The sequence below is a fragment of the Amphimedon queenslandica genome, unplaced genomic scaffold (genome assembly GCF_000090795.2).
Source record: "Amphimedon queenslandica unplaced genomic scaffold, v1.1 AMPQUscaffold_13516, whole genome shotgun sequence".
Taxonomy (NCBI): Eukaryota; Metazoa; Porifera; class Demospongiae; order Haplosclerida; family Niphatidae; genus Amphimedon; species Amphimedon queenslandica.
This window is the reverse complement of record NW_003546248.1, coordinates 547308-572735: the sequence shown is the minus strand read 5'-3', so window position 1 is coordinate 572735 and position 25428 is coordinate 547308. Positions and strand designations below refer to the sequence as shown.

Sequence of the window (25428 nt, the reverse complement as noted above, 5' to 3'; positions counted from 1 at the left end):
TATATTTGAGTTACCTAACTACAGAATGTACAGATGCACAAAGAAATGTTCTTTATGTACTTTGGTATCTTTGGGTGTTTTTGATACTGTAAAGTACCGAAATAACTTCTTTTTAACACATAGTGTAAGCACTGCAAAGTATGTTGTTACAATACATGTACATCAAATTGTAATTGTAATTGAAAATGTAATTGAAATTACACTGTCATGGTGTAATTGTAATTGTAATTGAGCCTATTCTTGCAAAAGGAGTGTAATTGAATTCGTAATTGTAATTGAACTTTTGTAATTGACCCCAGGTCTGATTTCAGGAGACTTAGGCTAAAATATGGTAGACCAAAAGTCCACTCTCTCTAGATCTAACAGTGACATGTATGCAATTGTCAAATAAAATACATGTACATGTATACATGTACATGTACATGTACTCTCTCCCTTACCAGCACTGATGATGGCAGCAACACAGTCTCGTACTAAAGTTGGTAGGAAGCCATGATAAGTGGAAGCACCTGTTGCTTCTATAATAGCACCAAGCCTGAGAGAAAGAGAGAGGGAATCAGTAATGATCATACATGTAATAATACACTTACCTTGGGTCTCTTTCAAGATGAATAATGGCGGTAAGTGTCCTTAATACAGCTGCTTTGATCTCGTGCTGTGTGAAAATACAAGAGCACATATCATATCAAAAGTAAATATTATAGATTTGTTCAGTTGCTTCCCTGGCTCTCCCTTACCTGTAGTAATGGATTCTTAACTTCCAATACTTCAATCAACTCCTCCACTAGTCCATCATAAATAAGTGGATCAACTACTTCAGCAGGAGCCATTGAATATACTGACAGAAGAGAGAAAGAGAGAGAAGGGGGGGGGGGAGAGAGAGAAGAGGATAAAATTTAAACTTCAGTTACAAGTCTGCACAAAACAACATTTTCATAGGCTTTCATGTATTGGGGGCTTGGTTCTACTGCATTCAATTTTAGCATTACATTATTAATTTTAGTAAACTATGATTACATTATTGATTCACTATAATTAATGAAAATATGAACAATTATAATATCACTATAATTACAATAAGAAAAATCATAAAAATGGCCACCAGCTTGAAAAACCAACCTCAATCCTACATACAGGCTACCGCCTATATAAACACACACTACATTTACATTTGTACATTAAAGGTGGAGTTAAGATACTTACCTAATACAGATATTGCCTGGAGTCTTACTAAGACACACTTGACCCGATACTCAAAGTGACAAAAACTCTTAGCGAGTCTGAGCCGTGTGAGAAACCTCATCTGCTGGACCAGAGGAACCGAATGAGACTCCAACAATTTAACAATAATATCAGAAATATCCTCTTCATACTAAAGAGATAGACACAGACAAAACAAAAAGGAAAATGTACACATGTCCATTAATGCATAAAGACCTACTGTGCGTCAACTCTACATGTAAAGGGCTCTAAATTTCACAGATTTAAAATTCTTTGAAGATTCACAAAAAAATAATATTAATCATAAGATGAAAGCTGGTGAAAATTTACAAAAATTGATTCACACATGTACACCTACAATCAACAAAATATTCATGCAAAATATACATGTACAGTACATGTATAGTCCTCGAAATTTTTGTGCTACAATGTACATGTACATGTATAAGAATAGAGACGAGAGAGATATGACGATAGCTATTACTTTATCAACAGAAGTGACAGCAATGGACCTGGTGGTTACTGTATGAGATTCATTACTACCTGCTTCAGACTAAAAGAAAGAAACAAGTAGATAAAACGACTAATAATGGACCAGTATAAAGTACATGTATGCATGTATACATATATTATCGTCATCACAACTACTGTACTGTTATTAGTAAATTGTTATTTTTTTAAAGAAGTAATCATGCAAAAAAATAAAAACATACACTAAGATGCAGATAAATGCATGTATATAATATAACTACACGGAGTCTACGAATGTACAGTACATGTACATGTGTGTATACATGTAAGTACTGTGACTTACGTTGCTGGTAGTTGGTTGGTATTCAAAATAAACTGAAGTTGCAGTCGACGGGAACTCACTCATGTCAAGATTCTGACAGCACTGAGCTAAACCAAACCCGTTCTGCTTACCACCCCAAGTCTGAGGAAGAGAGAGGAGGAGAGAGAAAGAGAAAAAAAAGAACAAATTAATAAGGACAGAGAATTAATATACATGTATGTACATGTACATGGAGCAAGTATTGGACTATGGAACTACTGTCAAGCTGCTTAGTAGTCCAGCTACATGTACATGTCAAATTAAAAGGGCAATAGATAGGAGGAGAAAATATAATTTCTTGATCACACTTACTTCTCCCAGATATTCAAGATAAGAATTAAGACTGGTCCTCTGGTGGGCTGGGAGCCGTGAGATGAAATTTGATCTCTTTCCAAAGACGTAGAAAAGATTCAAGACAGCCAGGACAATATCGAGATCAGGGCAGGCCAATAAAATACACAAATGCTAAAAAACAGAAAATATACATGTACATTATGCATGCATGATATATACAATATCATGCAAATGTAGAAAGTACGTGGTGCTTTAAATACCTCTGTTGAATTGTAGATATGGCGAGCATAAGAGTGTTCAATAAGAAGTGAAGTGAAGTTTAGAACAGACATCACCAAAGTCTTGGTCTAAAGTGTAGCAAAGCATAAATTACATACTAAATATGTACATGTACTTGTTGAGTATGAAAATATAAAGGAAGCAGCATGAGTAAGTGATAATACACACTAGTATGCAGATACACTGTATAAACACATACATGTACATAGTTATGTATAATAGTGTATGTGTTTATATGAGTACAGTAGTAACAAGATGTGAACAATATTTGATAATAATAATAATCAACACGACATACATACATACATACAATTTAGTAATAGTTAAAATGGTGCAAATACTCGCTCTTTCTCTCCCTCTCTCTCTCACCTTTTCCTCTTTCAAAAGAGGGCACATGTAAATGTATCGCTGGTCATGTGACCCGGAGTCACGTGACGCGGCTTCTTCGGTTGCTCTTGACAATATCGCATCAAATTTATCAAGAACGTCTATCCAGTGGTACAATTCACACTAATAAAAGAGTATTCCGATAACCTTTGTTTTAAAATTATTATAATTATATTATTATTATTATTATTCCCATGACAATGCATGTACAGACTGCAAATTAAAATATTTATTATTTTCGTCTCACTTTTCCGTAACGCCAAACTGTTATAGTGGTAAGGAGTGAGGGGAGAGCCTCTTCTGAACAGAGGAGTAAAGATTGAATCAGCTCTTGTGTCAGGAGAGGCTAAAGTGACAAAAAAAGAACAAAAACTTTACGTGTGTTTTAATTAAACACTAACCAGGTCTCCGACACTTTTCTTGGACTTGCTTTTCTCTATTTTCATTATTCTTTTCTCCTAATCTCAGTGACATGAAAGGAGAGAGAACCACGAACAGAGGCTAAGAGTTCTCTCTACACCTCTAACTCGCTGTACACGCGCTAGTTTTATATTACTTTCTATTTAAACGAAATTTACGGAGAAAGGTTTCAAATACGGTATTAGTCTATTTTATAACTTTAAATATCTAGTTATTAATTAATTGCTTAATTAATTATCTCCTTTGGCACCGCCCAGTACCACGCCTACTGGTTAAGCTAATCATTGTTGAAGTCATCTCTCTCATTCCTGCTCCTTTCTCTAGTCTTTTTATAAAAGCTTTTGCGCGCTCGTTTGGGGCGCTGTAAGTTTTGAATGGCGTCTGAAGATAGAATAACGCCTATAGAAGACCTCAGAGCGGGCATGAAAAACGTTCACTGCATTTTCATAGTCATTGACAGGGGTGGGTATAATAATTACACATAGAAACCTCAATAAATATATTATGCAAGAGAGAGAAAGCCTCTAAGATTGGACTGGTGATATATACTAATAATTTATCGGTTTGTTTCAGGTACGCAGCAAAAAACGAAAGACGGTAGCACAGTGCGGAAGTGTAGAGTGGCTGACAAGACAGGAAGTATCATATTCTCAGTATGGAATAGGGAAGGAGAGGCAATCAGTACTGGTGACATTATACGACTGACTAAAGGGTACAAGAAAGTAACGGGTGCTATAGCACTGGATATTAGCACGGGCAGTGGGACGGCCAGTAGTATGTCTTTGTGTTTATGGGTCGTTAGGCTATGGTACAAATTATAGTACATGTATTGTTTTATAAACTAAAAGCAGCTAATATTGTGTGTTTTATTTTTAGTTGAGGCATTTTCAATGACAACAAATAATTAGTTCTTGTATTAAAAATTTTTTTTGGAATCACCTCAAACTTTTTACTATACATATCTGAGTCAATTTAAGACCATAGACAATGGTATTTTAATAATCAAGCCAACACGATGTATAGGAATATTAATATTTAAATCCATGCTTACTGCATTGTGTATGATTTATGATTTTTATGAATGTAGGTACTCGTCACTATGGAAAGGAAACCTTGTATTGTACTGTGGCAAATATGGACTAGTTGAAAGACTGGGAGAGTAAGTTATTCAATTTATTTATTTATTTTATTGTGTATCTTTTGTAAACTTATTTGACACTCTCTCTCTCTCTCCTAGCTTTACAATGGTGTTTTCTGAGACTCCAGATATGAGTACTTACGTACCGCCTCAAGCAGAAGGGCTGACACAACAGGTTATACTGTTCACACATTATTTCGATTGTTCACACACGTATGTGGACAAACTTAATTATTTTCTCTTTCCTCTCCTCACTATCTCTGTTACTATCTTTGTTACTATAGTCGCCTCACTCTATGCCAGAGATGTCTTCTTCCTCTGCTCAGCCTCCGTCAATTGAAAACCATCACCAATCTTCTAACGCCAAGCATAGACATTCGATAGAAACCATGGCAACAGTCTCCGCCCCTTCTTCGTCTTCCTCTCCCTCGACTCACTCCAATGGTCACATGAACTCTAAACATGCCCAAAGACGACACCCGACACATGACAATCATGTGACGTCCCACCACAACAACGCATTGTCAGTTCATCATAGACATCATCCTTATTCCCGGCAGAATACCCGGGAACATGGCTGGCAATGATTATTACGCATACACACACTTGGGTCTTATTTATAAATGCAACGTTCTAAAAATTGAGAAATTTAATTTTCATGACAAATTTTTTAATATTTCAACAGCTTCACAAACGAAATAGAGAACAACATAATAATAATAATTAAACGACACAAAAATATCAGACAAGTACAATAATACCAATAATAATAATTAATTTTATGAGATGAGCGAACAAACAAAAATGTATCCCTATTATTTTTATTTATAATGCTATCCAGTACGTGTTTTAAAGTTTAAGTTATTACACAATACACGACAATTATGTGAACATAATAATCAAAAATCTCCCACGTCCCTCTCTCTAGCAACACTTCCCACTCTTCTGCTTAGTATTGGAGTCAAGCCTTATATCAGGGACTGATGCAACTTGAGGCTTGTAAATGTCATCATTTTCTTTTGCTAGAGCGTCACGGGCGATCTTCTGGAAAGCCTGGTCAACATTCACGGCCTCTTTGGCACTTGTCTCATAGTAGGGGATGTTATTCTTTGACTCACACCAGTTCTGCGCTCGTCTTGCGGGTACCTTGATAAAGGTCAAACGACAGTGAAAGGTCAAACATTAAAAATGATGCATGAAAGGTCAAAATGATTAGGATCTCCAAAGGGCAGTAGTGGCATACACTTAGTGTACATTAGTAGATCAGTGTGTACATATGATTAGGATGATGTGGTATGCTTTATAGTACATGTGAGACTGTGGCAGGCAGACTTGTTACCACATGCTTTTAAATATATATACTATTATTCACATGCTTTTAAATATATTTCCCCCGTGTGTGTCCTACCTGTCTGTTCTCTAGATCAATCTTGTTGCCAATAACGACAAAAGGGAAGTTCTCTGGGTCTCTAGGGCTGGCCTGTATCAGGAACTCATCTCTCCAGCTGTCCAGCGTCTTGAAAGTATTGGCATTAGTCACATCGTATACTAAAACACAACAATCAGCCCCTCGGTAGAAAGCCACGCCCAAACTCTGGAATCTCTCCTGACCGGCTGTGTCCCATATCTAAGAGAGGGGGCGGGTTAAAGAGAAAAGGGGGAGGGGCAATACCTGCATAGTTACTAAACGATCATCGACCATGACTTCTTTGGTTAGGAAATCAGCTCCGATGGTGGCTTTGTATTGTGAGGTGAACTTTTTGTTGACATACTGATTCATTAGTGATGTTTTACCAACACTGAGAGAGAGAGAGAGAGAAAGAAAAAGGAAACATAAAATTATTAAATTAATTCTAAAGTAAGGAGAGGGGTGTGTCTCTGTGAACATACATGTATGTATAATACACAAAAGGATTCACAGTATATACAGATACAAGCAGGATAACTTAATAAAAACAATGAAATGTATTTTATAAGACAAAATATCAACATAAAAACATAATACATCAACACAGAGAGAGAGAGAGGAAGGGGAAAGAAAAAAAGAGAGAGAGATCAGAGAAAGAGAAAGCCCTAGGGAAGACAAAGAGAGAGTGAGAAGGACAGAGAGAGAGAGAGAGAGAGAGCATATTGAAAACACAGGGGAGTAAAACTATGAGTACAATTGTTATCAGTATATCATTATTAGTATTAATGTAACAATGACATTGATATTATGAATAATTCATGAGGGTTGGCCTCTGATAATAAGGGGTGGAATTGGCCTAGAAGCACACCCTCTCTTAAGTTTTTGAAACTTTAAAATTGTTAGGTTTGAAAGGGAATGTAAAACATGCACACATTAACGCATAAACAAATGAAAAAGACCAGAGTTAGCTAATCATTATATGGCATGGTTGGAGAAAACAGCCATTACCAATTCGTAAAGAGATTTAGGATTACCAACAATTATTGATCATCTTTATTAAATAAATTATATAACTGACATTCTTCCTTTTAAAGTCAACAACAGTTACTGTGAATTGATATATATACATGTATATAATACGATAATTAATTACTATTATTAGCTCCAATTGTTCAATAATAGCTTTATAAAGCAAAGAAACAGTCCCCACCCAGTAAAACAAATCTACACCAACTACTGGACGAGATAACCTCGCCTAATGCCATGACCTTACTAACTTACCCGCTATCCCCTAGTATGATCACTTTCAAAAGGACTTTTCTTCTGGCAGACATGTTGTTCTCTGTATCTCCTGTCTCCTAATAGCTGCTGTGATGAGTTTTGCCGCTGGAGGAGTGCTAGCGTTCCTGACAAAAGGAAGAGGGAGGGAGAGAAAAGCAGGTATCAGCAGAGAATGTCAGATCAGAAGCTCACTCCTTATCAAAAAAGCCTCGTGACCGCTACCAGGTCACATGATCAGCATGAATACACACCCTCCGTATCCGCATGGTTGCCGCATTTGTCAGTTCTGCAGTATTGCATCAGCTTCAATGGCTCTAATCAAATTTATGTCCATTGTATAGTAAGTTTGAAGGGAGTAATTGTAATTACTATTAAATTTATAATTCTATTTTATACACAAATTAATTGAGTTAAAATATTTAGACTCCTAAGTGAAGAAATATTGCATTTCCTCTTCTTCTTTCTCTCTCTGGTCATCAATGTGTTTCTGCTGATGCTTCAGTACAGGCGGCTCTGAACGATATACCAGTCTCCTTCCAGTCTAACGAAAGAAGAACATCTCTATTTTAAAAAATTTAGTTAATTCTAAAACTTACGGTTCTTTTAGGGTCAGCTTGAGCTCTTTCTAAAGCTCTCTTCAATCTCTCTTCTTGGTGCAGCCTTTGCTCTTGTAATTTCTGTTCCCTCATCCTCAATCGCCTCTCCTTCTCTTTAGCCTTTAACAACAAATCAATTATTATGCAAGTTCAACTGCAATATTCTTACTTTCTCTGCACTCTCGACTTTTTCGACGGGGAGGGTCTCCAGCTCTTCAAAGAGTTCTTCCATACGACCCTCAATAGCAGTAAGCATTTGGAGAGTACTACAAGTATACATGTATAGTATACATTTCCATGTACATGTATGTGTATTATTACAAAAGAGCTAACCTTACTGCAGCTTCATTCCCTCCTATGCATTTATTGTAAACATCTGCCACTTTCTTGTCCAAAGTTGACAGCATTGCTTCCTGATCCTCAGCCTTGTACTCTCCAAATGAAAATAATCTTGAAAGATTAATAAAAATAATAAAATTATTATAGGAATATATTGAGCTTAAGTCACTTTGCTTTTGTTTCCAGCTCAAGCGATTTCGCTTCTTCTTTTTCAATCATCTTTTCCAACTCAGAGATTTGGAATCTTAATACTTGAACTTCATAATTCCTGACAAGTACATGTAAAGATTAATTCATGAAGTGTCTTCTCTCATTACATTCTATCTTGCGTTGATCTACGTGAGTGTTTTATCTCATCCAGCGTCTCCTCTGTTTCTTGGCTGTTCTGAATAAGCGAGAGATTCTGCTCTTCTAATTCTGTAAAGATTTCCAATAGTTGTGCAGGATTGTCAAAGTATACCTATTATTATAAATGAAAACATATTATGTAGACAAAATAAATAAACTGGTTTTTTGGGAAATGCATTGTGAACACATAAAAACAAACTCACAGTACAATATTAATAAAATTCGTGTGTAAATGTACATGTACATGTACATGTATTTTCATGTACCTCTTCATCAAGTGTCTCATTTTCTGTAGCATCACTTGCCCTTTTCATTTCTTCCAATCTTCGTTTCCTAACTTCATGCCATTCCTATAATTATGGCAGTGACTCAATACAAATGTTAATCTACTAAGATGCAGATACCTGAGGGGCTAATTCATTTAAGAATTGTCTATAAGTCTTGAGTTCATTCAAATGATCATCATTCCTTGATATCTCACTAGATAATGAAATTACACGGTCAGTGCTAAGTCAGTTAAACAGTACTGTAACAACACAATGCATAGCACTTGGGGAAACTTTAAAAATTTATTTAAAAAATTTAAATTTGATCAGAATCCACTCGAACTTTCTATACAAAATAAGTACATGTATAGGTATCAAAAAATTATAAAAATGAAAAATTCTCTCCTAGTCATTTTTGACAAAATTCGACTAAATTACTATTCCCAATTTTTAGCAACTTTAAAATTCAAATTTCATTAAAATCTGCTCAAATTTTCTATACAACACATGTAACAGAGGGAATCATAATGTTTTGATTGTAAATGTACATTTTTGAATTTAGTCACTGAGTATTTTCTCTATTACCTTTTGATTGCCATCACTTGTGAGTTCAGTCGCTTAATCTCTGCCACTTTCTCGAGTTTAGCTTTCGTTGCAGCCTCAGCCCTATGAAATGAAAAATAAAAATAATAAATTATAAATATAAATTATATAAAGTATTAAGGATACATTTTGATTGCCTCTACAGAATTTTTGTCATTCTCTTTTAAGAATTCATCAAACATTGCGGCACTCTGTTCTAGGTACTGCTCTGCTGCTTCAATCTTCCTCTCTTCAGTCTAAAAATAATAATTGACATCACAAAAGGACAAAGAACTACAGCAAACATTTAACTTAAAAAACATTTAAACACTTAACTTAACATTTAAATTAAACATAATATTACCTTAGCAATGTCTTCGAGTTTTTGTATTTCATCTCTTTTGACTCCTAATGAGTACTATCATGGGATGAATGTGTGAATACAATGCTATCATGCATAGTTACATTTATACCTGCATCAGAAACATCTCTCTCTTTTTATTCAAGTAGTTGTTGAGGTCTTCTTTCTCAACCCGTCGCTCTATAACATACATACATTACACAATTGGATTACATGTAGTAGGTGCTACTTCACACCTATAATAATCTATTATAATGCTCACCTCTTGTTGTTGCCAGGACAAACTGTGTGTTCTCATGTATACGGGAAGCTTGATCAAACCCTTTAATATCAGTACTGGAGCTTTCAGGAGTCATGGCTGCCTGTCGAACTGCAGCAAGTTTCTTATTCATGCGACTGGCATAAGTTGGCTTCTCATGGACTGGAAGCTTCCTCTCTATTGCTCTCTCCTATAATTATATAATATGGGCTGTATAAGAGTGAGAGTTGTACTTCTCTTTGAAGATTTCTCTCCCTTTCTCTCAGTGTGAACAACTCATAGTCTGGTGGCATAGTAAAAGGATTCTTTCCATCACTTTTGGCGCTATCTGCGGATACTTTCCTGCCTATGAGAGCAGTCAGAGCTAGTTGGTGTATTTCCTTACCTTTATTGTTGATTATTGGTGGCAGGGATGGTACTGTCTTCTCCTTTGGTGGCGTTTTAGAAAGAAGAGATACAGCGGCCATCTTGTGAACATTAAATTTTGTTACCTGGCAATATCACCATGGAAACAAAAGTAGGTGGAGAGAAGGCGTGGTTTGTACGGGTTCTGGTCTGCCAGAAAATTTAAACTTCGGGGGGCCGAGGTGCGGTAGATCTATCACGTGATGCATGGACTTTGCAAGAGTCGCCCACGTGCAAACACGTTTCCTTTGGAGCATTAAAGATGGCTGGTCTTCTACGAGTGAGAGGAGCTTCTCAAGTGGTTCAAGTGTGCAGAGAAGGAGAGAAGGTCCTTCGTGGAGCCTCCATGAAGGATATAGCAGTGATACAGGGAGAGAATGGAAGAGGAGTTGGGCTGGTTGTGGACGGGAACGGACTGATTGCAGATTTGGGGTGTGTCTTTGACCTATGCTTTGACTAATTACGACCAATTATAATAATTATTTGTACTAATTTTAGTGAAACGTCTTGAATTACTAATTAAAATTAGTAGAGACAACGATACACCAAAAATGCTAAAATTAGTTTATTATAATGTATAATGTATTTTTATTAGTTTTGATGATGTTTTGGATGCTAAATACTCTGACTGGTCATTCAAAGAGACAGTCTTGGCTAATGGATCCTCTGTGTTGCCTGGTTTTGTGGACGCCCACACGCACCCAGTGTGGGTTGGGGACAGAGTGAATGAATTTGCTATGAAAGTAATAATGATACATACTTTATTCTTCCTCTTTAAATTATTACATTTTAATTCCTTATTACTTTTATCATTATAAATTAATTTATTTTTAAATAATTTTTATCATTCCCCCCTCTCTCCAGTTAGCTGGTGCCACATACATGGATATACATAAATCAGGTGGTGGAATCAACTTCACTGTACAGTGCGTACGTAGTGCTACACACAAGGAACTCTATGACCCGTTAGTCCAAAGACTCTGGTCAATGATGAGATGTGGTACGACTACAGTTGAAGCTAAATCAGGCTATGGGCTGGAGACCGAGTCTGAAGTGAAGATGCTTGAAGTTCTAAATAATGCCCGTCAAGAGCATCCAATGGATCTTTCTATAACTTACTGTGGAGCACATGCAGTACCTAGGTAAGAGAGAAAGAGAGAGGAGGAGGAGAGAGTTGGTAGACATTATGCATACACTGTATGTATAGGTAAGTATATTATATCAGGGGTATTAGTAAAAGTAGAAACAAAACGAAACCAGAAACGGAAAGAAACAATCTCCCAATGTAATTTTAATTTTTGTTAGAAGTCTCCTAGTCATGCTAGGAGCTCCTTACTTATGTTAGGAGTCCTCTAGTTTTTGTTTCTGTTCTGGTTTCTTTCCGTTTCTGGTTTCGTTTCGTTTCTACTTTTACTACTACCCATTATATCAGTATAGTTTTATGTGCATGACGTGTTGTTATTGGAAGATGTGCTAAAAATCAATAATAATAGTTTTGGGAGAGGAGTTGTGTCATTATAGTTATGCATTAGGTGAAGCACCAGTGTTTGTTATTGTATTGGATTTTAGTAACATTGGTGAAATAATTGCATGTTATGATGCAACATGTGCAATTATTAGCGTGTAGCAGTGGAGCCCATGTTCTGTAATCTTATAATTTTTTGTTTATTAAACTAATTTGTGGCATTTTGTGAATTCAAACTGTGCAAGTATTTTCAAACTGCAAGGATTCTCCCTCTCCTCTCTCTCTCTAAAATCTATTTCTATTTTTAGAGGATTATCTTCTGACGAAGCAACACTATCCATTATTGAGGAACAGATCCCGACTATCAGTGACCTTTCATCAAAAGGTCAAATCCACGTTGACAACATTGACGTATTTTGTGAGAAAGGTGTCTTTGATCTGGAGCAGTCTCGAAGGATACTAGCAGCCGGAAAGAGAGAGGGATGGAGGATAAATTTCCACGGCGACGAACTTCACCCAATGGGATCTGGAGAGGTTTGTGAATCAAATTATTTCTCTATTTTTTACCCCCCCCCTCTCTCTCTCTCTCTTTATCTCTCCTTCTTTCTTTTCTCTATTCAGTTGGCTGGAGAGTTAGAAGCAGCTGCTGTGAGTCACCTTGAGGAGATCAGTGATGCTGGGATTGCTGCTATGTCCCAGTGTGGCTCCATCGGTGTCCTTCTACCCACTACTGCTTACATGTTACGACTGAGGCAGCCTCCTGCTAGGAAGATGATTGAAAAAGGCAATAAATCTTTTTCATTATTATTATAGGAGAGAGAATGTGTACATGCATGTACATGTACATGCACTCTACATGTATTTTATGAATGTTTTATTTTGTTATTTTGTGTGTGTGTTATTAGGCATGGCTATAGCACTTGGTAGTGATTTCAATCCCAACGCTTACTGTTATTCAATGGTACACCATCACTCCCTCTCTCCTAATTTTACTTTCTCTCGTAATCTTACTTTCTCTCCATTAGCCATTAGTGATGCATTTAGCTTGTGTTAATCTTCGTCTCTCAATGGAGGAGTCACTGGTTGCTGCTACCATCAATGCAGCTGCTGCTCTTGGCCTCTCTGATGTATGTGGTTCTATTGAAGTTGGAAAAAAAGCCGATTTAGTGATACTCTCTGCTCCCAAGTAATTTAAAATGGATACATGCACACACTGGGCTAAGGATAAAGCATGTATATGTGATTTTTCTCTTTCCCTCTCTCTTTCTCCTCTCTCCTTTATATCTGAATCTCTAAAGGTGGGAGAATATCATATACCAGTTTGGTTGTCATCGGGATTGCATTCAACATGTTATAAAGGAGGGTAACATTGTTTACAGCACAAAAGAAGAAGCCATTGATGTCTCTTAGCCGTGTCTTAGCTATGTACACAATGCACTGGGTGTGAGTGTTTCTTTAGGTAATTTTCTGAAACCTGTATATGCATGTTGCCTTGAAATGAATTGCAACAAACGTGCTGATTTTACGGTTTGGAATTTCTCGTTTCTTTAGTGGGCGTTGTGTTGTTAATTTTTTGTTAGCTCTCTTTTTCCCATCTCTTGCAATGTGTTTAATATTTTGTGTTTGTATTCCTTTTAGAATTACAAAGATGAAAATAGCAGGTATAATCAATACTCAAGTGCATTACATTCTTATCTTCTTTTTTTCTTTTCCCTCTCTCTCTCCCTTATCTATTGTTTTTCGTGTAGAATATTTTGTGTTTTTTTATACTAATGTTACAGAAACACTAAACAATTCCTTCGTTAATGTACAACTTTTTGTTACTTTAACAAAAAGAAAGATAATGCACGTGTATGTACATGTATGTACTTATAGTACATGTATTGTATGTTAATTCTTTGAACTGACTCACTCATTTATGTCATCACTCACGTTTGCACTCAATAAAATAACAATTTCAAAGTATTGTGTATAGTAAAAGTAAAGTTGGCATGTACTTAGTTGTGGTTGGTGGAGGAATGTGGGAGTGGATTGTTGGTCTAAGTGTATTATAATAATTTTAAGGAATGGAGTAAGGTCCTGCAATTTTTTTCTTGCTTTAAAGAGAAGGAGGCTTTGCTGTTGATATTATATTCCAAAGATTAGCAGTTCCTGCTTTTGCTTCTTGCTTGCTAAAATGGCTGAGGCTAAGAATTCAAAACAGTAAGCAGAACCCCCCTCTCTCTCTCTGCTTGTTTTTCCCTTTACTTTCAAAATGCTATCGTTTTGTTTATTATACACGTCATCTGCACACGTCAAGGTACTTTATTAATCTTGAGCTCTACGAGAAGAAGGAAGGAAGTCTTGGCAGACGCTCCTCTTACTGCTTGGACACTGCAGATACTGGAGACAGCACTCTACAAACTATAATCACTAGTTTCCTCCTTAAAGAAGTAAGGACACTTTGTATAAATTTAGCACAGGGGAGCAGGTATTTTGTAAGCATAAAAACTTGTGCAAGTTATTTGGTGATTGTATGTCTAAGATGTGATGATATTTTAAGAATGTTTTTTAATGGCCTACATTGCAACTCTATTTAACATGCTTGGCTTGTTTTGAGCTGGCCAGTTTACATTGTAAATCACTTCTATTCCTCTCTCTCTCTCTCTCTCTCTTTCTCTTCCAGTGGCCTGGTGTTGATCCTAACAGTATAAAGTGTCTCTCTGGAAATATCTGTGTAAGCCATTGGAGCTTCCCACTCACTCTTATCATGACTCCATGTTATTTATTGTAGGGTGAGTATATTGATCTACAATCTGCTCCAAGTGACATTCCTTATATCTCTGATGCTCTAAGGCAGAGTGAAATACCAACACTAATTGTCCTAAGAGAGTACGTTAATTCCATTTCTACTTCTCCCCATATACTATGTAACACATGTACAATCAATGTCCCTCCCTCCCTCCCCCTCTTTGTCTTTCTTAATATCAATATTGTCTTTCCTTCTTAATGCTAATAGTAAGTACACAGACAAAAGCTGTTTTTCACAGTCTCTTAAGTAAATAAACAAATGAGCTATATAAATATTATTTATGGTTTAAGGACACTTACCTACATTAAGAGCACATAATGCCTACATCATCCAAACATTTATTTTACTTCTTGTACATGTACATGTACATGCATCAAAATAATGATAGTATTAACGGTGTATAACCTATACTAATCTACTTGTAATAATAATGCTAATGATAATAATAAGAATGATCTTTCCTAGTTGTAATAATAATAATAATAATATTATTATTATTATTGTAGTCATACTACACCGACTACATCTCCTCCACTTTCACCCGATCCAATGGAGCCGCAGAAAGTGAGCCGGACTCTCAGTAACTTTCTCCGTGGTATGATAGGAAGCATACCTGACCCCTCCCCTCTCCCCTTCACCTGGGATAACCCTCTTGAAGAGGCAGAGGTCGAAGAAGGACTAAGTGACAATATGATGTCTGTGTCTTTAAACAATCGTACCCCATCCTCATCCTCCTCATCCTCTAGCAGTATCGGAATGGCCAGCCCACAAAGACGAAAGTTTGGCCTTTTTAAATCATATCGCTCTGTGTCAATGAAGGACACTCCTAGTGCCGGCTTTAAACCATTGGACCGGATGAACACATCAGTCGAGCTGCAGGTGAAACCTGGTGAGGGAGACGAGAGTTCTGTTTTTGATGAATCCCCTCCCCGCCCACGGACGGAGGCAATGGAGGGCCCCAAGCGAAAGATGTCACGAGACACTGCCGATAAAGTGAAGAGAAAGACTATGATATTTGGTCGGTCGGCCACTTCTGTGAGTGAGGAGAGCACGATGGATATATCCGGGCCGGAACAGAAGGAGTTTGATTGGAAGAGTCGTCAGCATAAAGCAGTTCGTACGACAAGACGTGTGAAATCACCGCAAAAGAGGAAGGAGAGTATGCCGAGTCTTTCATATGCTTCTTTTGAAGTAAGAGTGACGTCGGAATATACATGTACATGTACAGCACTAGTAAAGGGAGGAACTTTATCACAATATATCATATAAAATGAATAAAAGTGCACATGTTAATGCTCTCATTATAAATTACTATAATACCTGGCTCTGATGTAACTGGCTTTGAATTTACTCACTCAATATGATCTCATTAACTCATTACGATACTGTGTAATAACATAAACGTTGTAATACTGTGTGTGTAGGTGCATGAGGTTACTGTACAATCGGAAGATTTCGCTCCCTTTAAAGTTAAATGCAGAGGTAAGGCTTTAGAATTTATGAAGTTATAAATTCAATTTTAAATTAATTCATTTTTAGAATTCGATACTATTGGTGTGCTCAAAGAAGTTATACATAAAGAAATGAGGTAACAGTGTTTACTCTGTATAAATGTATTAGTCTAATTGAATCACTACTCTCTCTCCCCCTCCCTCCCTTCCTCCCTCTCTCCTCTCCCTCTCTCTCTCTCTAGACGCAAGAGTATTGTATTCACCTTTCCTGCAAGCACCAGATCAGATTCATTTACTCTCACCTACTCAGTCAACAATACTCTCTATGAGCTATACAATGAGAGGCAGTTGATGTATCCTTATACTAACTTATGATATACATAAAATATACATGTACATGTACATAACGTACATTAATGTCACGCATAGTGTAGATAGACCTTGATAATGTAATAACTGTAATAATAGCTATAATGAGAGTATGAGTAATATTACTAGTATATCAGGGCTCTTGACTTACTGTATGGGCTATATATATTTAGCTTTTTTAGTAAATGCATAAAGACTGCTTTTAGTGTACATTAAAATGGACTTAATTCATTTCACTATAAGTGCACATGATATGTTAGGTGTGACTGTGTGTGTGTGTTGGTGTCAATTGCTGTTATGATAGAAAGGAGGTAGACTTTGTGGCAGTCATTTATTATATTAACTGTGATATTAGTGTATATGGCTATACAGTGTAGGTGTTATTCTTACTAATTACTCTCCGGTCGTAAGAATGGCATTTATTGATTAGTTTTCAATCAGGAAAGAGAGAGCTAATAATTAAGGGAGATTTATATCTTATTGTTATTAGAAAGTGATAAATATTCATTTTCAAGTTTATCTGTATTGTTTTCCCCTTAACGTTCTTCTACTGTTACTTTTAGTTTTAAGACATTGCTGTATGAGCATTGGAAAGAAGCTGGTGATACTGCAGCTATACCGATCTGCCTTGATTTGAAAGAAACCAGCTGGGTAAGAATAAGAACACATTTATAATTGGAATACCTGGGGACTGAGATATCTGCTTGAGGTGAAGCTGAGGGCAGATATCAAGGGACTCAGGTATCACATTACTGATACTCACCTCCAGACACACTAGACTTCATATAACTCGTATTTCGTGTTGCATTTTCAGTAATTATGTATGGTACATTGTAGGAGATACCAACTCTTTTACGTATAAGTAAACTAAGTGGAGTCCTTCTTGATGAAGATGTTACTTACTCGATACAAGGGGTTGGTGGGGGAAAGAACCTCGATCTGTCTCAGTTTGCCCACATTGCAAAGAATGATAGGATTGAAGTGGAATGGGCCAGAAGGACACTACACAGGTAAGAGAGAGAGAGAGGGGAGGAGAACAAGAAGCACTTCACTTTATATTCTCACTCCCCCCCCCCTCTCTCTCTCTCTCTCTCCTCTATCTTTCATGATGTACATGCACCCATAGTTTTGTTGATAAGGTGGTAAGAGAGAGAGATGATGAAAGCTATGCTTTATCAATGGAGCTAGAAACTGATGGAACATCAACTCTACTGGCACTTCAGGTACAATTTTGATGTGAACCTTTAATTCATTTTTATGGGTGAACTTGAAAATTATCCTGAACCACCTATTAAAATTTTGTTGTTGATCAGTGTGAATATTTGCCTGCAATTGTTTTTTTTTTTTATTTTAGATACCAATCGATAATAAAGTAGAAGTTACTTTTCATTTTAAAAACGTTTTTTCACTGACCAGGAGAATAAACGGTTTGTCTAAAAAAGACAATAAATCAATTAATGATGAAATGACTCCTCTCTCCTTCTCTGTACAGTTAATGAATATGTTAACACAACACTGAAGAACATATTCCCTTGTATAGTGGCATGTGGTCTAGTAGAAAATGAGTGAGTTATTGTACATGTGTGTGTGTATATATATGTTAATTGTTTAAATATGTCCAGGTGGCAGTAATGATGAGTATTTTGTTATTGTTGGTATTTGTAGTATTGAGAAGTACACGTTGCAGATAACTGGTGAAATGAGCTATCTTGATGGTAACAACGAACTCATTGCTTTTAAAGACATTAGAAAGTGAGAGAGTGAGAAGAAATAGGTTTGAGTTTTGAAGCCTCTCTTTCTCTCTCTTCTTTTCTTTCTCTCTCTCTAGGTCTATATTAAAATCAGAGCAGATTCATATTTCAGTGACTAAGAAACCAACAGCAGACGAGGATAAAACCTGCACATTAAACGTACGTGCATTAACGCCCACTCCTCATTATAGGAGTATGGGAATGAGTCCGATACATGTAGTAGTTTGGGATTGAGTTTGGTGGTATGGGAATGAACCTAGAAGCACAGGAATCAGTCTATTATTATTATTATTATTATTATTATTATTATTATTAATTTATTTATTAATTATTATTATTATTATCACTACTAGTGGTTGCCAATAGATCCCCACAGTGGGGAGCCTCCATTACACACTGACATCAGTCGGTCACAGAAAAGTGAATCATCTTACGAGACATTCGCCGCTTCAGTTTGGGACCAGACAGACGAGTTTGCGTAAGTCCCTGAAAGATCCTTAATTATCTTCATCAACTTAAAATATTCACTGTGTGTTATTTTAGTCTTGTGGTACCTTTTGTTGAGAGCCTTCCTGTCCCCTCATCCAAGGAGAGTAAAAAGATGCAGCTCATCGTCACGGCAACACTCTATCACTCGAAGCAGGTTCTGAGCGAGAGGCAGCAGACGGGGCCACGCCCACTCAATAACGAGGGAAAGATGGACATTAACGAGACCTTCATGTTTGGAGTAGTGACCAGGGACTTACCTAAAGTATGATGAATGTTACATTGTTTTGTTATTGTTATTATATCATTGCTATTTTTTACATGTGTTTTATTATTTTTGTATCCATTATTGTTCTTGTTATTGTTGTTGTTTATTTTATTATTTTTTGCTGTTATAAAGGCTGCCAAGATAATGGTCTGCATACATGAAGACTCTAAAAAAGACAGAAGCAAATCCACCAACAGTATCCTGTACTGGGGGCTTGTACCAGTCTTTGATCACAGGTAAGCAAACCACACCCACTGTCACGCCTACATTATTCTCCTATCAATAGAGGTATACTACAGAGTGGTCCCTATACTATGATGCTATGGAAGGGACCGTCGTCAGTGAAACTGGGTCAAGGAGAGCTGAACATTTTCCAGGCTAATCCTTGCTCCCCTTGTAACAGTAATCCTGATCCAATGGCTGTACGGGTCACAATACAGTTCCCTCGTTACACTTATCCTGTCTTCTTTCCTCTAAGTGCACCTGAGACCTGTTCATTTTTACTCAGGTTAGGGGGAGGAGGAGAGAGGGAAAGAAAAGAAATTATGGCAAGATATTTTTGTGGCCAAATTAAGTCCTTAAGGATTTGCGAAAAAAAATCTGCAAAACTTTTAAAGATTTGCAAAAATCTTCAATAATAATTATTATTTTGTATATATAGCATTGATTTTTGGGGTTGATTCTTGAAAGTGTAGGGCCATCAATATTACATGTTAGGGCCATCAATATTACATGTTTTTCTTTATAATAGTCAAGAGAAGGATTCTCACGTTATTCGGAAACAGTTTGAAAAGTTGCTGAGCTGTTTGGCAAATGGACAGTTACCCATGTCTGTACGTAGTTCTGTATCATTTTAAAAATAATACTACCACTCCTCTCCTTCCTCAAGGCATTTCCTAGTTACATTGCTCGTATTAATTGGACGAGACTGACTCAAGTTATAGAGGTGTACTCACTACTGCAACAGGTGGAAGCTGTTCAAACACTACCTGTAGAGGTAAGTTATAATATAGTGTGCACGTAGCCATTTTCATGTATGTCTGTTTACTTTTGTTGGCCACACTGTGGTTAGCATGAGTATGTAGTTACAATGTACCTTGAAATCCCACTTGTGGGCTAACTATGTTTTTTTGTGTGTTATTATTAATGTTGTTGTAGACTGCTCTTAAGTTGCTCGATGGTGAATTTGCTGATGAGAAGGTTCGGAGTTTTGCTGTTCATGTTCTAGAAACACTACCCAATGAGCAGTTGGAGAACTTCTTATTGCAATTGACACAAGTAAGTATATTAAATGATGATTATAATTATTATAGTGACTATTATTTGTTTCTTTCTCAGGCACTCAAGTTTGAGCCTTGTCATGATAGTGCTCTGGCTAGGCTTCTCTTGAAGAGAGCGCTCACTAACAAACGAATTGGACACTTTTTCTTTTGGTATGAAATCAGTTAGACTATAGAAATGGCTTTGAATCAAACCAATCTGTATCACATTTTCTGATATTCTTATGCTGTGTAGAAAGTTTGAGCTGTTTCTGACAAATAATTTAAAGTTATGGCTATTTTTAAAATACTTAAAAAAGCAAAGGCTTTTCTATGGTTTTTTTTCAAAAAATTACTCCAAAATCACCCCAAATTTTTATTACATTTTCTGATACTTATTGATGTCCTTATTCTGTGTAAAATGTTTGAGCTGATTCCGATAATAAATTTTCAAATTATAGCCATTTTTTAAAATGGGCCAATTTTTGAAAAATACCCAAGGCTATATAGCCCATGGTTTTTTTCTGAAAAATGGCTCCGAAATTACCCCAAATTTTTATTACATTTTCTGATACATATTGATGTCCTTATGTTATGTAGAAAGTTTGAGTCGATTTCGATAAAAAATTTTTGATTTATGACCATTTTTTTAAAATGGCCAATTTTTGAAAAATACCTAAGGCTATAGCCCATGGTTTTTTCTGAAAAATGGCTCCGAAATCACCCCAAATTTTTATTACATTTTTTGATACACATTGATGTCCTTATGCTATGTAGAAAGTTTGAGTCGATTTCGATAAAAAATTTTTGATTTATGACTATTTTTTTAAAATGGCCAATTTTTGAAAAATACCCAAGGCTATAGCCCATGGTTTTTTCTGAAAAATGGCTCCGAAATCACCCCAAATTTTTATTACATTTTCTGATGGATATTGATGTCCTTATGCTATGTAGAAAGTTTGAGTCGATTCCAATAAAAAAATTTCGAGTTATGGCCAATTTTTGAAAAATACCCAATGCTATAGCCCATGTTTTTTTCCAAAAAAATGGCTCCGAAAACACCCCAAATTTTTATTACATTTTATGATACATATTGATGTCCTTATGCTATGTAGAAAGTTTGAGTCGATTCCGATAAGAAATTTTCGAGTTATGGCCATTTTTAAAAATGAGCCAATTTTTGAAAAATACCCAAGGCTATATAGCCCATGATTTTTTCCAAAAAATGGCTCCAAAATCACTCTAAATTTTTATTACATTTTCTGATACATATTGATGTCCTTATGCTATGTAGAAAGTTTGAGTCGATTCCGATAAGAAATTTTCGAGTTATGGCCATTTTTAAAAATGAGCCAATTTTTGAAAAATACCCAAGGCTATATAGCCCATGGTTTTTTCCAAAAAATGGCTCTGAAATCACCCCAAATTTTTATTACATTTTCTAATGGATATTGATGTTCCTATACTATGTAGAAAGTTTGAGTTGATTCCGACTTGATTTTTTTTTGTTAGGTACTTAAAATGTGAAATGTACAATCCGCTCTTCACTCCTCGTTTTGGTGTGCTCCTCGAGGCCTATTTAAAGGGGTGTGGCCAGTCTATGCTCCAGCGATTTGAGAACCAGCTCGAGATGCAAATACAACTTGAAGACATTGGAAAACAAGTAAAATAAAAGACAGATAATTTTTGAAAATATTCATAATAAATAACAACCTAGCTTTTAAAATATTAGTAATAATTGTTCTTAAATGTATCTTCTCTCTAAGGTTGAGAAGAGTGGTAATAATGAAGCTATCAAGATGCAGACAGCATTACAAGACCTCCTCCGAAGTAACGAGATACCCAGTAAAGTACTGACTCCGGTTTACAACCCGAGGATCGCCCTAGGCAATCTCAATCCGGCCAAGTGTAGGATCATGGGATCTAAGAAAGTAAGTCGTTAAGTGTGTGGGCAGACAGCCTCACTCTATCACCATAGCGACCTCAATGGCTTGAGATGTGTAATGTTGATCCAACCGCCCTGAGACCGGTACCAACAAGACTCATACTCAAACTAGGAGACGATCTGAGACAAGATATGATTGTCCTACGGATGCTCTCTCTATTCGAAAAAGTACCCCCCCCTACTTCCTTTTTTATTAATATGGTTTATGTTTATTTATTTTTATTTTTAGTTGTGGGAGAGAGAGGGTCTGCCTGATCTCTGTCTCATACCATACGGTTGCATGGCTACTGGTCCCAACTCTGGCTTTATTGAAGTTGTAAAAAATGCTAAAACAATTGCTGATGTAAGAGAGAGAAGACAAATTCATTTTAGCCGATTGATTTCCAAGTGTGCTGCTTGTTATGACAGCAGCTATTTTTGTTTTTATTTTTAAATGTTGATTTTTTATTTTTCTTTTTATTCTCAGGTTTCTGGTATTAATGATAACAAGAAGTTGTATGAGTGGATTAAGAGTCATCAAAAAAAGTAAGTCCTCATGCTTGTAATCTTGCAACCCTCATTCCTTTAAAATTAAAAGCCCCCATGCTCTCAACCACTCACAACAGTTTTATATATCAGTTACTTTTATGTTATTATTGTTATTAAGCTAAGATAAAGAAGCTATTTTATGAATTATATAATTAGCAATATTAAAGCATTACGGTACATGTAGTTATTAATTATTAGATTCTCAGTTCTTTGCCTGTTCACTGGCTCTCGCAATAGTGATAGCTGTAGCTGTCAGCGTTGTTAATCGCTTTATCTGGAGAGCTCCTCGCCAACTCCTTACACTTGTCCACACCGTATTCCTCATCAGCCCGATTAGCAAGAGCATGGGACCATTCATGGGCTAGGATCCTCTCCTTTGTATCACCAGTCCCACTGCAATAAGTCCCAAGCCCATAGTAAGGACCACAGAGGTATACAGTGGTCGTCCAATACGATGGAGTAGTGTAGGCCGCTTCGTTAGACTTGCAGTCTGGCCCATTGTTATAATAAGTCAGACTCCTGGTGTCCAATCCGGTCTTCATGTAATCGTATGTGCTTCTAACAGTTGACCCTCTTGTAAATGTATAAGTTCCGAACCATCTCTCATAGATATCATTAGAGCCAATTCTTCTTAAAGCCTTGTCTATCCCATCACAGAGTTTCTTGTGAGCATCTAGTGTGAGGCTGTTGTTCTTGTCGCCATTAGAGAAACTAGCACTGCCACAGTCCTGGAGGTGGACGGTGTAATCTATTTTTACTTCTTCCTTTTTTGGTTTTAAAAGAAGATGGGTGTCCTCTAAATAAAGCTGAACTGATTCACGTACAGATGATTCTCTAAGCTGATTAACAGACATTGCACTCATCTCATTCACTGACAGATACTGTAAAGGTCTACTGTATTGTACAGTATAGAGACCATCAGTATCAATGCTAAAGGCATCAGTGATTTGGACTGTTACAGAAATACTCTCGCCTGCCTTCAAGAGAACAAAGTTTTCCTTTGTTGGAGGGAGACGATAAACAATTATTCCTTCATATAAAATGAGAGTTCCCTCACGTGTGATAGTAAGGAATGGAGAACGGATTCCTTCAAGAGGAGTGTTACGCTTAAATAGATAATAATCCTCATTTCCGTTGTTTGCAAAATTAAAGGAGCAAGTAACTGCAGAAAGAGCTTTTTTGCAAGCCATTTCAAGAGAGATTGGCGTGCCGCTATCACTACATGTACAAGAGGAAATGTAATGAATAAAAACAATAATAATAATAATAATAATAATAAAACGTACCTCAGAGCACAGGTCAAGTAAGTAACAAGACTGAAGATTATCAGTAGGATCTTCATGATTTCTCTCTTGGTTGTGATAGTATATCTTTAGTTAGTCAGGACAACTGCACCAATAGCCTATGAAGACTGAATAAAAAGCCGCAATGTTTTGCTAATGTTATAGTACAGTAATTTTCTGTTGGAGACAAAGGTGACATTGTCTGTTTTAGATTTACCATTAGTGCGATATCCTAATTCCTAAAGTTGTACGAGTAAATGTTACTTAGCTGCCAAGTTGTAAATCTAATTTGGCAATACGGCAGTAATAGTGCAATAAGAATGATGGCTTTTATTATTAATTTCTATCTCTTTTTTTTATGCAGTGAATTCGGTGAAGATGATCCTGAGCTTTTGAAAGAAGCATTGAAGAGATTCGCTCACTCTTGTGCTGGCTATACTGTATCTTCATACGTACTGGTAAGAATATCACATTGTATGTACATATACATTTCCCTACATGTATTAGTATTACATAAGTATCTTAATTTATTGTAGGGTATTGGCGACAGACATAATGACAATATTATGATCACCACTTCGGGGAATCTATTTCACATCGACTTTGGACACTTCCTTGGTAACATCAAATACTTTTTGGTAGGGAAAACGACCATTTTAATTTTCACTTATTTATTTATTTACTCGTGTCCCTAGGGAGTCAAGAGAGAATGGGCCCCGTTTGTCCTCACCCCTGATTTTGTATATGTGATGGGTGGAGAGGTAGGTGGGATTTTATGAAGCACCCACAAAGTTCCTTTTTATTTTTAGAATAGCGATACTTTTAACATGTATAAGAACCTGTGCTGTCGTGCTTTCCTCTGTCTCAGAAGACACAACGAGCTTATTTTTAACCTCTTCTCACTGGTAAGTTTACTAGTAACAAACAGCACATTTTTACAAGTCACCAAGCAGCATGTGCAGCCATAGATATTATACACAGAAAATATTTTATATATAATGTATAATATCTATGGTGTAGCCAAACTGAATAATTAATTCCATCTCTCCTCTCTCTTCCCCCTCCCTCTTTCTCTCTCCTAAGATGAGATCTACTGGTATACCAGAGCTTGCTTGTGTAGAAGATGCAGAGTATATCAGTCATGCCCTAATGATCACTAAGACAGAGCATGAAGCTGAACAATCCTTTCAACAACTGATTAAGAAATGTCTTGACTTGCAATGGACAGTACAAATTATGTGGTGGATACACAGAAAAAGGACTGGAGGAGGCTCAAGTTAACAATTGGAATCACCTTGCATGAATATAATATTATTTTATATTTTTCATTTTTAATACGTTTGATGTGTGTATTTTCTTTTTTTGTGAGCTACGCCCACTCATTTAAATTAGTTAGTACACCCACGCATGCTGCGA

The 25428-nt window shown here is 36.4% G+C and overlaps 7 protein-coding genes across 10 annotated transcripts in view; 3 read left to right on the top strand and 4 right to left on the bottom strand.

Moving 5' to 3' along the window:
* The window catches only part of LOC100641998 (E3 ubiquitin-protein ligase HUWE1-like), a 25736-nt gene extending 22168 nt beyond the window's left edge, over window positions 1–3568 (bottom strand). The window contains exons 1-11 of the mRNA XM_020000165.1: window positions 3415–3568; window positions 3261–3359; window positions 2996–3136; window positions 2608–2694; window positions 2366–2518; window positions 2036–2155; window positions 1706–1774; window positions 1204–1372; window positions 738–838; window positions 591–655; window positions 441–535 (exon numbers count right to left, since the gene is read on the bottom strand). Coding sequence (XP_019855724.1) covers window positions 441–535; window positions 591–655; window positions 738–838; window positions 1204–1372; window positions 1706–1774; window positions 2036–2155; window positions 2366–2518; window positions 2608–2694; window positions 2996–3136; window positions 3261–3359; window positions 3415–3459 — 1144 coding nt within the window. The 5' untranslated portion in view covers window positions 3460–3568. The remainder of the gene's footprint in view (window positions 1–440; window positions 536–590; window positions 656–737; window positions 839–1203; window positions 1373–1705; window positions 1775–2035; window positions 2156–2365; window positions 2519–2607; window positions 2695–2995; window positions 3137–3260; window positions 3360–3414) is intronic.
* A 104-nt stretch (window positions 3569–3672) lies between these two features.
* Window positions 3673–5272, top strand: LOC100634131 (SOSS complex subunit B1-like). Its single transcript, XM_003382957.3, has 5 exons — window positions 3673–3895; window positions 4007–4145; window positions 4521–4592; window positions 4671–4746; window positions 4856–5272. Exons 1-5 carry the CDS (start codon window positions 3808–3810, stop codon window positions 5156–5158), a joined length of 678 nt encoding a protein of 225 aa, XP_003383005.1. The 5' UTR covers window positions 3673–3807; the 3' UTR covers window positions 5159–5272.
* On the bottom strand, window positions 5220–7468 carry LOC100634257 (ras-related protein rab7-like). Its single transcript, XM_003382958.3, has 4 exons — window positions 7261–7468; window positions 6244–6370; window positions 5980–6198; window positions 5220–5717 (listed from the first exon to the last, which is right to left on the bottom strand). Exons 1-4 carry the CDS (start codon window positions 7311–7313, stop codon window positions 5496–5498), a joined length of 621 nt encoding a protein of 206 aa, XP_003383006.1. The 5' UTR covers window positions 7314–7468; the 3' UTR covers window positions 5220–5495.
* Window positions 7469–7589: 121 nt separating this feature from the next.
* Window positions 7590–10521, bottom strand: LOC100641873 (cilia- and flagella-associated protein 100-like). The gene is made up of 15 exons (XM_020000200.1): window positions 10397–10521; window positions 10245–10357; window positions 10015–10201; window positions 9865–9932; window positions 9756–9809; window positions 9539–9648; window positions 9395–9475; window positions 8948–9023; window positions 8810–8893; window positions 8513–8655; window positions 8365–8463; window positions 8190–8306; window positions 8026–8122; window positions 7857–7976; window positions 7590–7801 (listed from the first exon to the last, which is right to left on the bottom strand). Exons 1-15 carry the CDS (start codon window positions 10476–10478, stop codon window positions 7688–7690), a joined length of 1545 nt encoding a protein of 514 aa, XP_019855759.1. The 5' UTR covers window positions 10479–10521; the 3' UTR covers window positions 7590–7687.
* Window positions 10522–10626: 105 nt separating this feature from the next.
* LOC100634004 (probable imidazolonepropionase) lies at window positions 10627–13866 on the top strand. Of its 4 annotated transcripts, none has more exons than XR_002186028.1 (10): window positions 10627–10848; window positions 11012–11159; window positions 11281–11558; window positions 12190–12415; window positions 12503–12665; window positions 12787–12842; window positions 12907–13067; window positions 13180–13340; window positions 13520–13542; window positions 13630–13866. XR_002186028.1 is itself a non-coding variant. In XM_020000220.1 (9 exons), exons 1-8 carry the CDS (start codon window positions 10679–10681, stop codon window positions 13289–13291), a joined length of 1314 nt encoding a protein of 437 aa, XP_019855779.1. In that variant the 5' UTR covers window positions 10627–10678; the 3' UTR covers window positions 13292–13340; window positions 13520–13623. The 4 variants fall into 4 exon arrangements, 1 of the variants encoding a protein (XP_019855779.1); XR_002186026.1 differs by having other exon boundaries at window positions 13433–13542; XR_002186023.1 differs by having other exon boundaries at window positions 13180–13542.
* A 64-nt stretch (window positions 13867–13930) lies between these two features.
* On the top strand, window positions 13931–25400 carry LOC100641746 (phosphatidylinositol 4,5-bisphosphate 3-kinase catalytic subunit gamma isoform-like). The gene is made up of 33 exons (XM_020000169.1): window positions 13931–14083; window positions 14181–14313; window positions 14547–14597; window positions 14655–14752; window positions 15179–15863; window positions 16097–16154; window positions 16212–16260; window positions 16366–16476; window positions 17056–17143; window positions 17330–17502; window positions 17619–17715; window positions 17847–17919; window positions 17985–18057; window positions 18158–18244; window positions 18321–18402; window positions 18597–18721; window positions 18787–18994; window positions 19130–19233; window positions 19284–19505; window positions 19749–19830; window positions 19887–19994; window positions 20156–20275; window positions 20336–20430; window positions 21769–21919; window positions 22023–22187; window positions 22235–22369; window positions 22431–22544; window positions 22668–22726; window positions 24377–24470; window positions 24549–24650; window positions 24708–24773; window positions 24822–24917; window positions 25096–25400. Exons 1-33 carry the CDS (start codon window positions 14058–14060, stop codon window positions 25291–25293), a joined length of 4128 nt encoding a protein of 1375 aa, XP_019855728.1. The 5' UTR covers window positions 13931–14057; the 3' UTR covers window positions 25294–25400.
* LOC109584490 (extracellular protease-like) lies at window positions 22733–24340 on the bottom strand. The gene is made up of 2 exons (XM_020000254.1): window positions 24016–24340; window positions 22733–23947 (listed from the first exon to the last, which is right to left on the bottom strand). Exons 1-2 carry the CDS (start codon window positions 24069–24071, stop codon window positions 22948–22950), a joined length of 1056 nt encoding a protein of 351 aa, XP_019855813.1. The 5' UTR covers window positions 24072–24340; the 3' UTR covers window positions 22733–22947.
* Window positions 25401–25428: the final 28 nt, after the last annotated feature.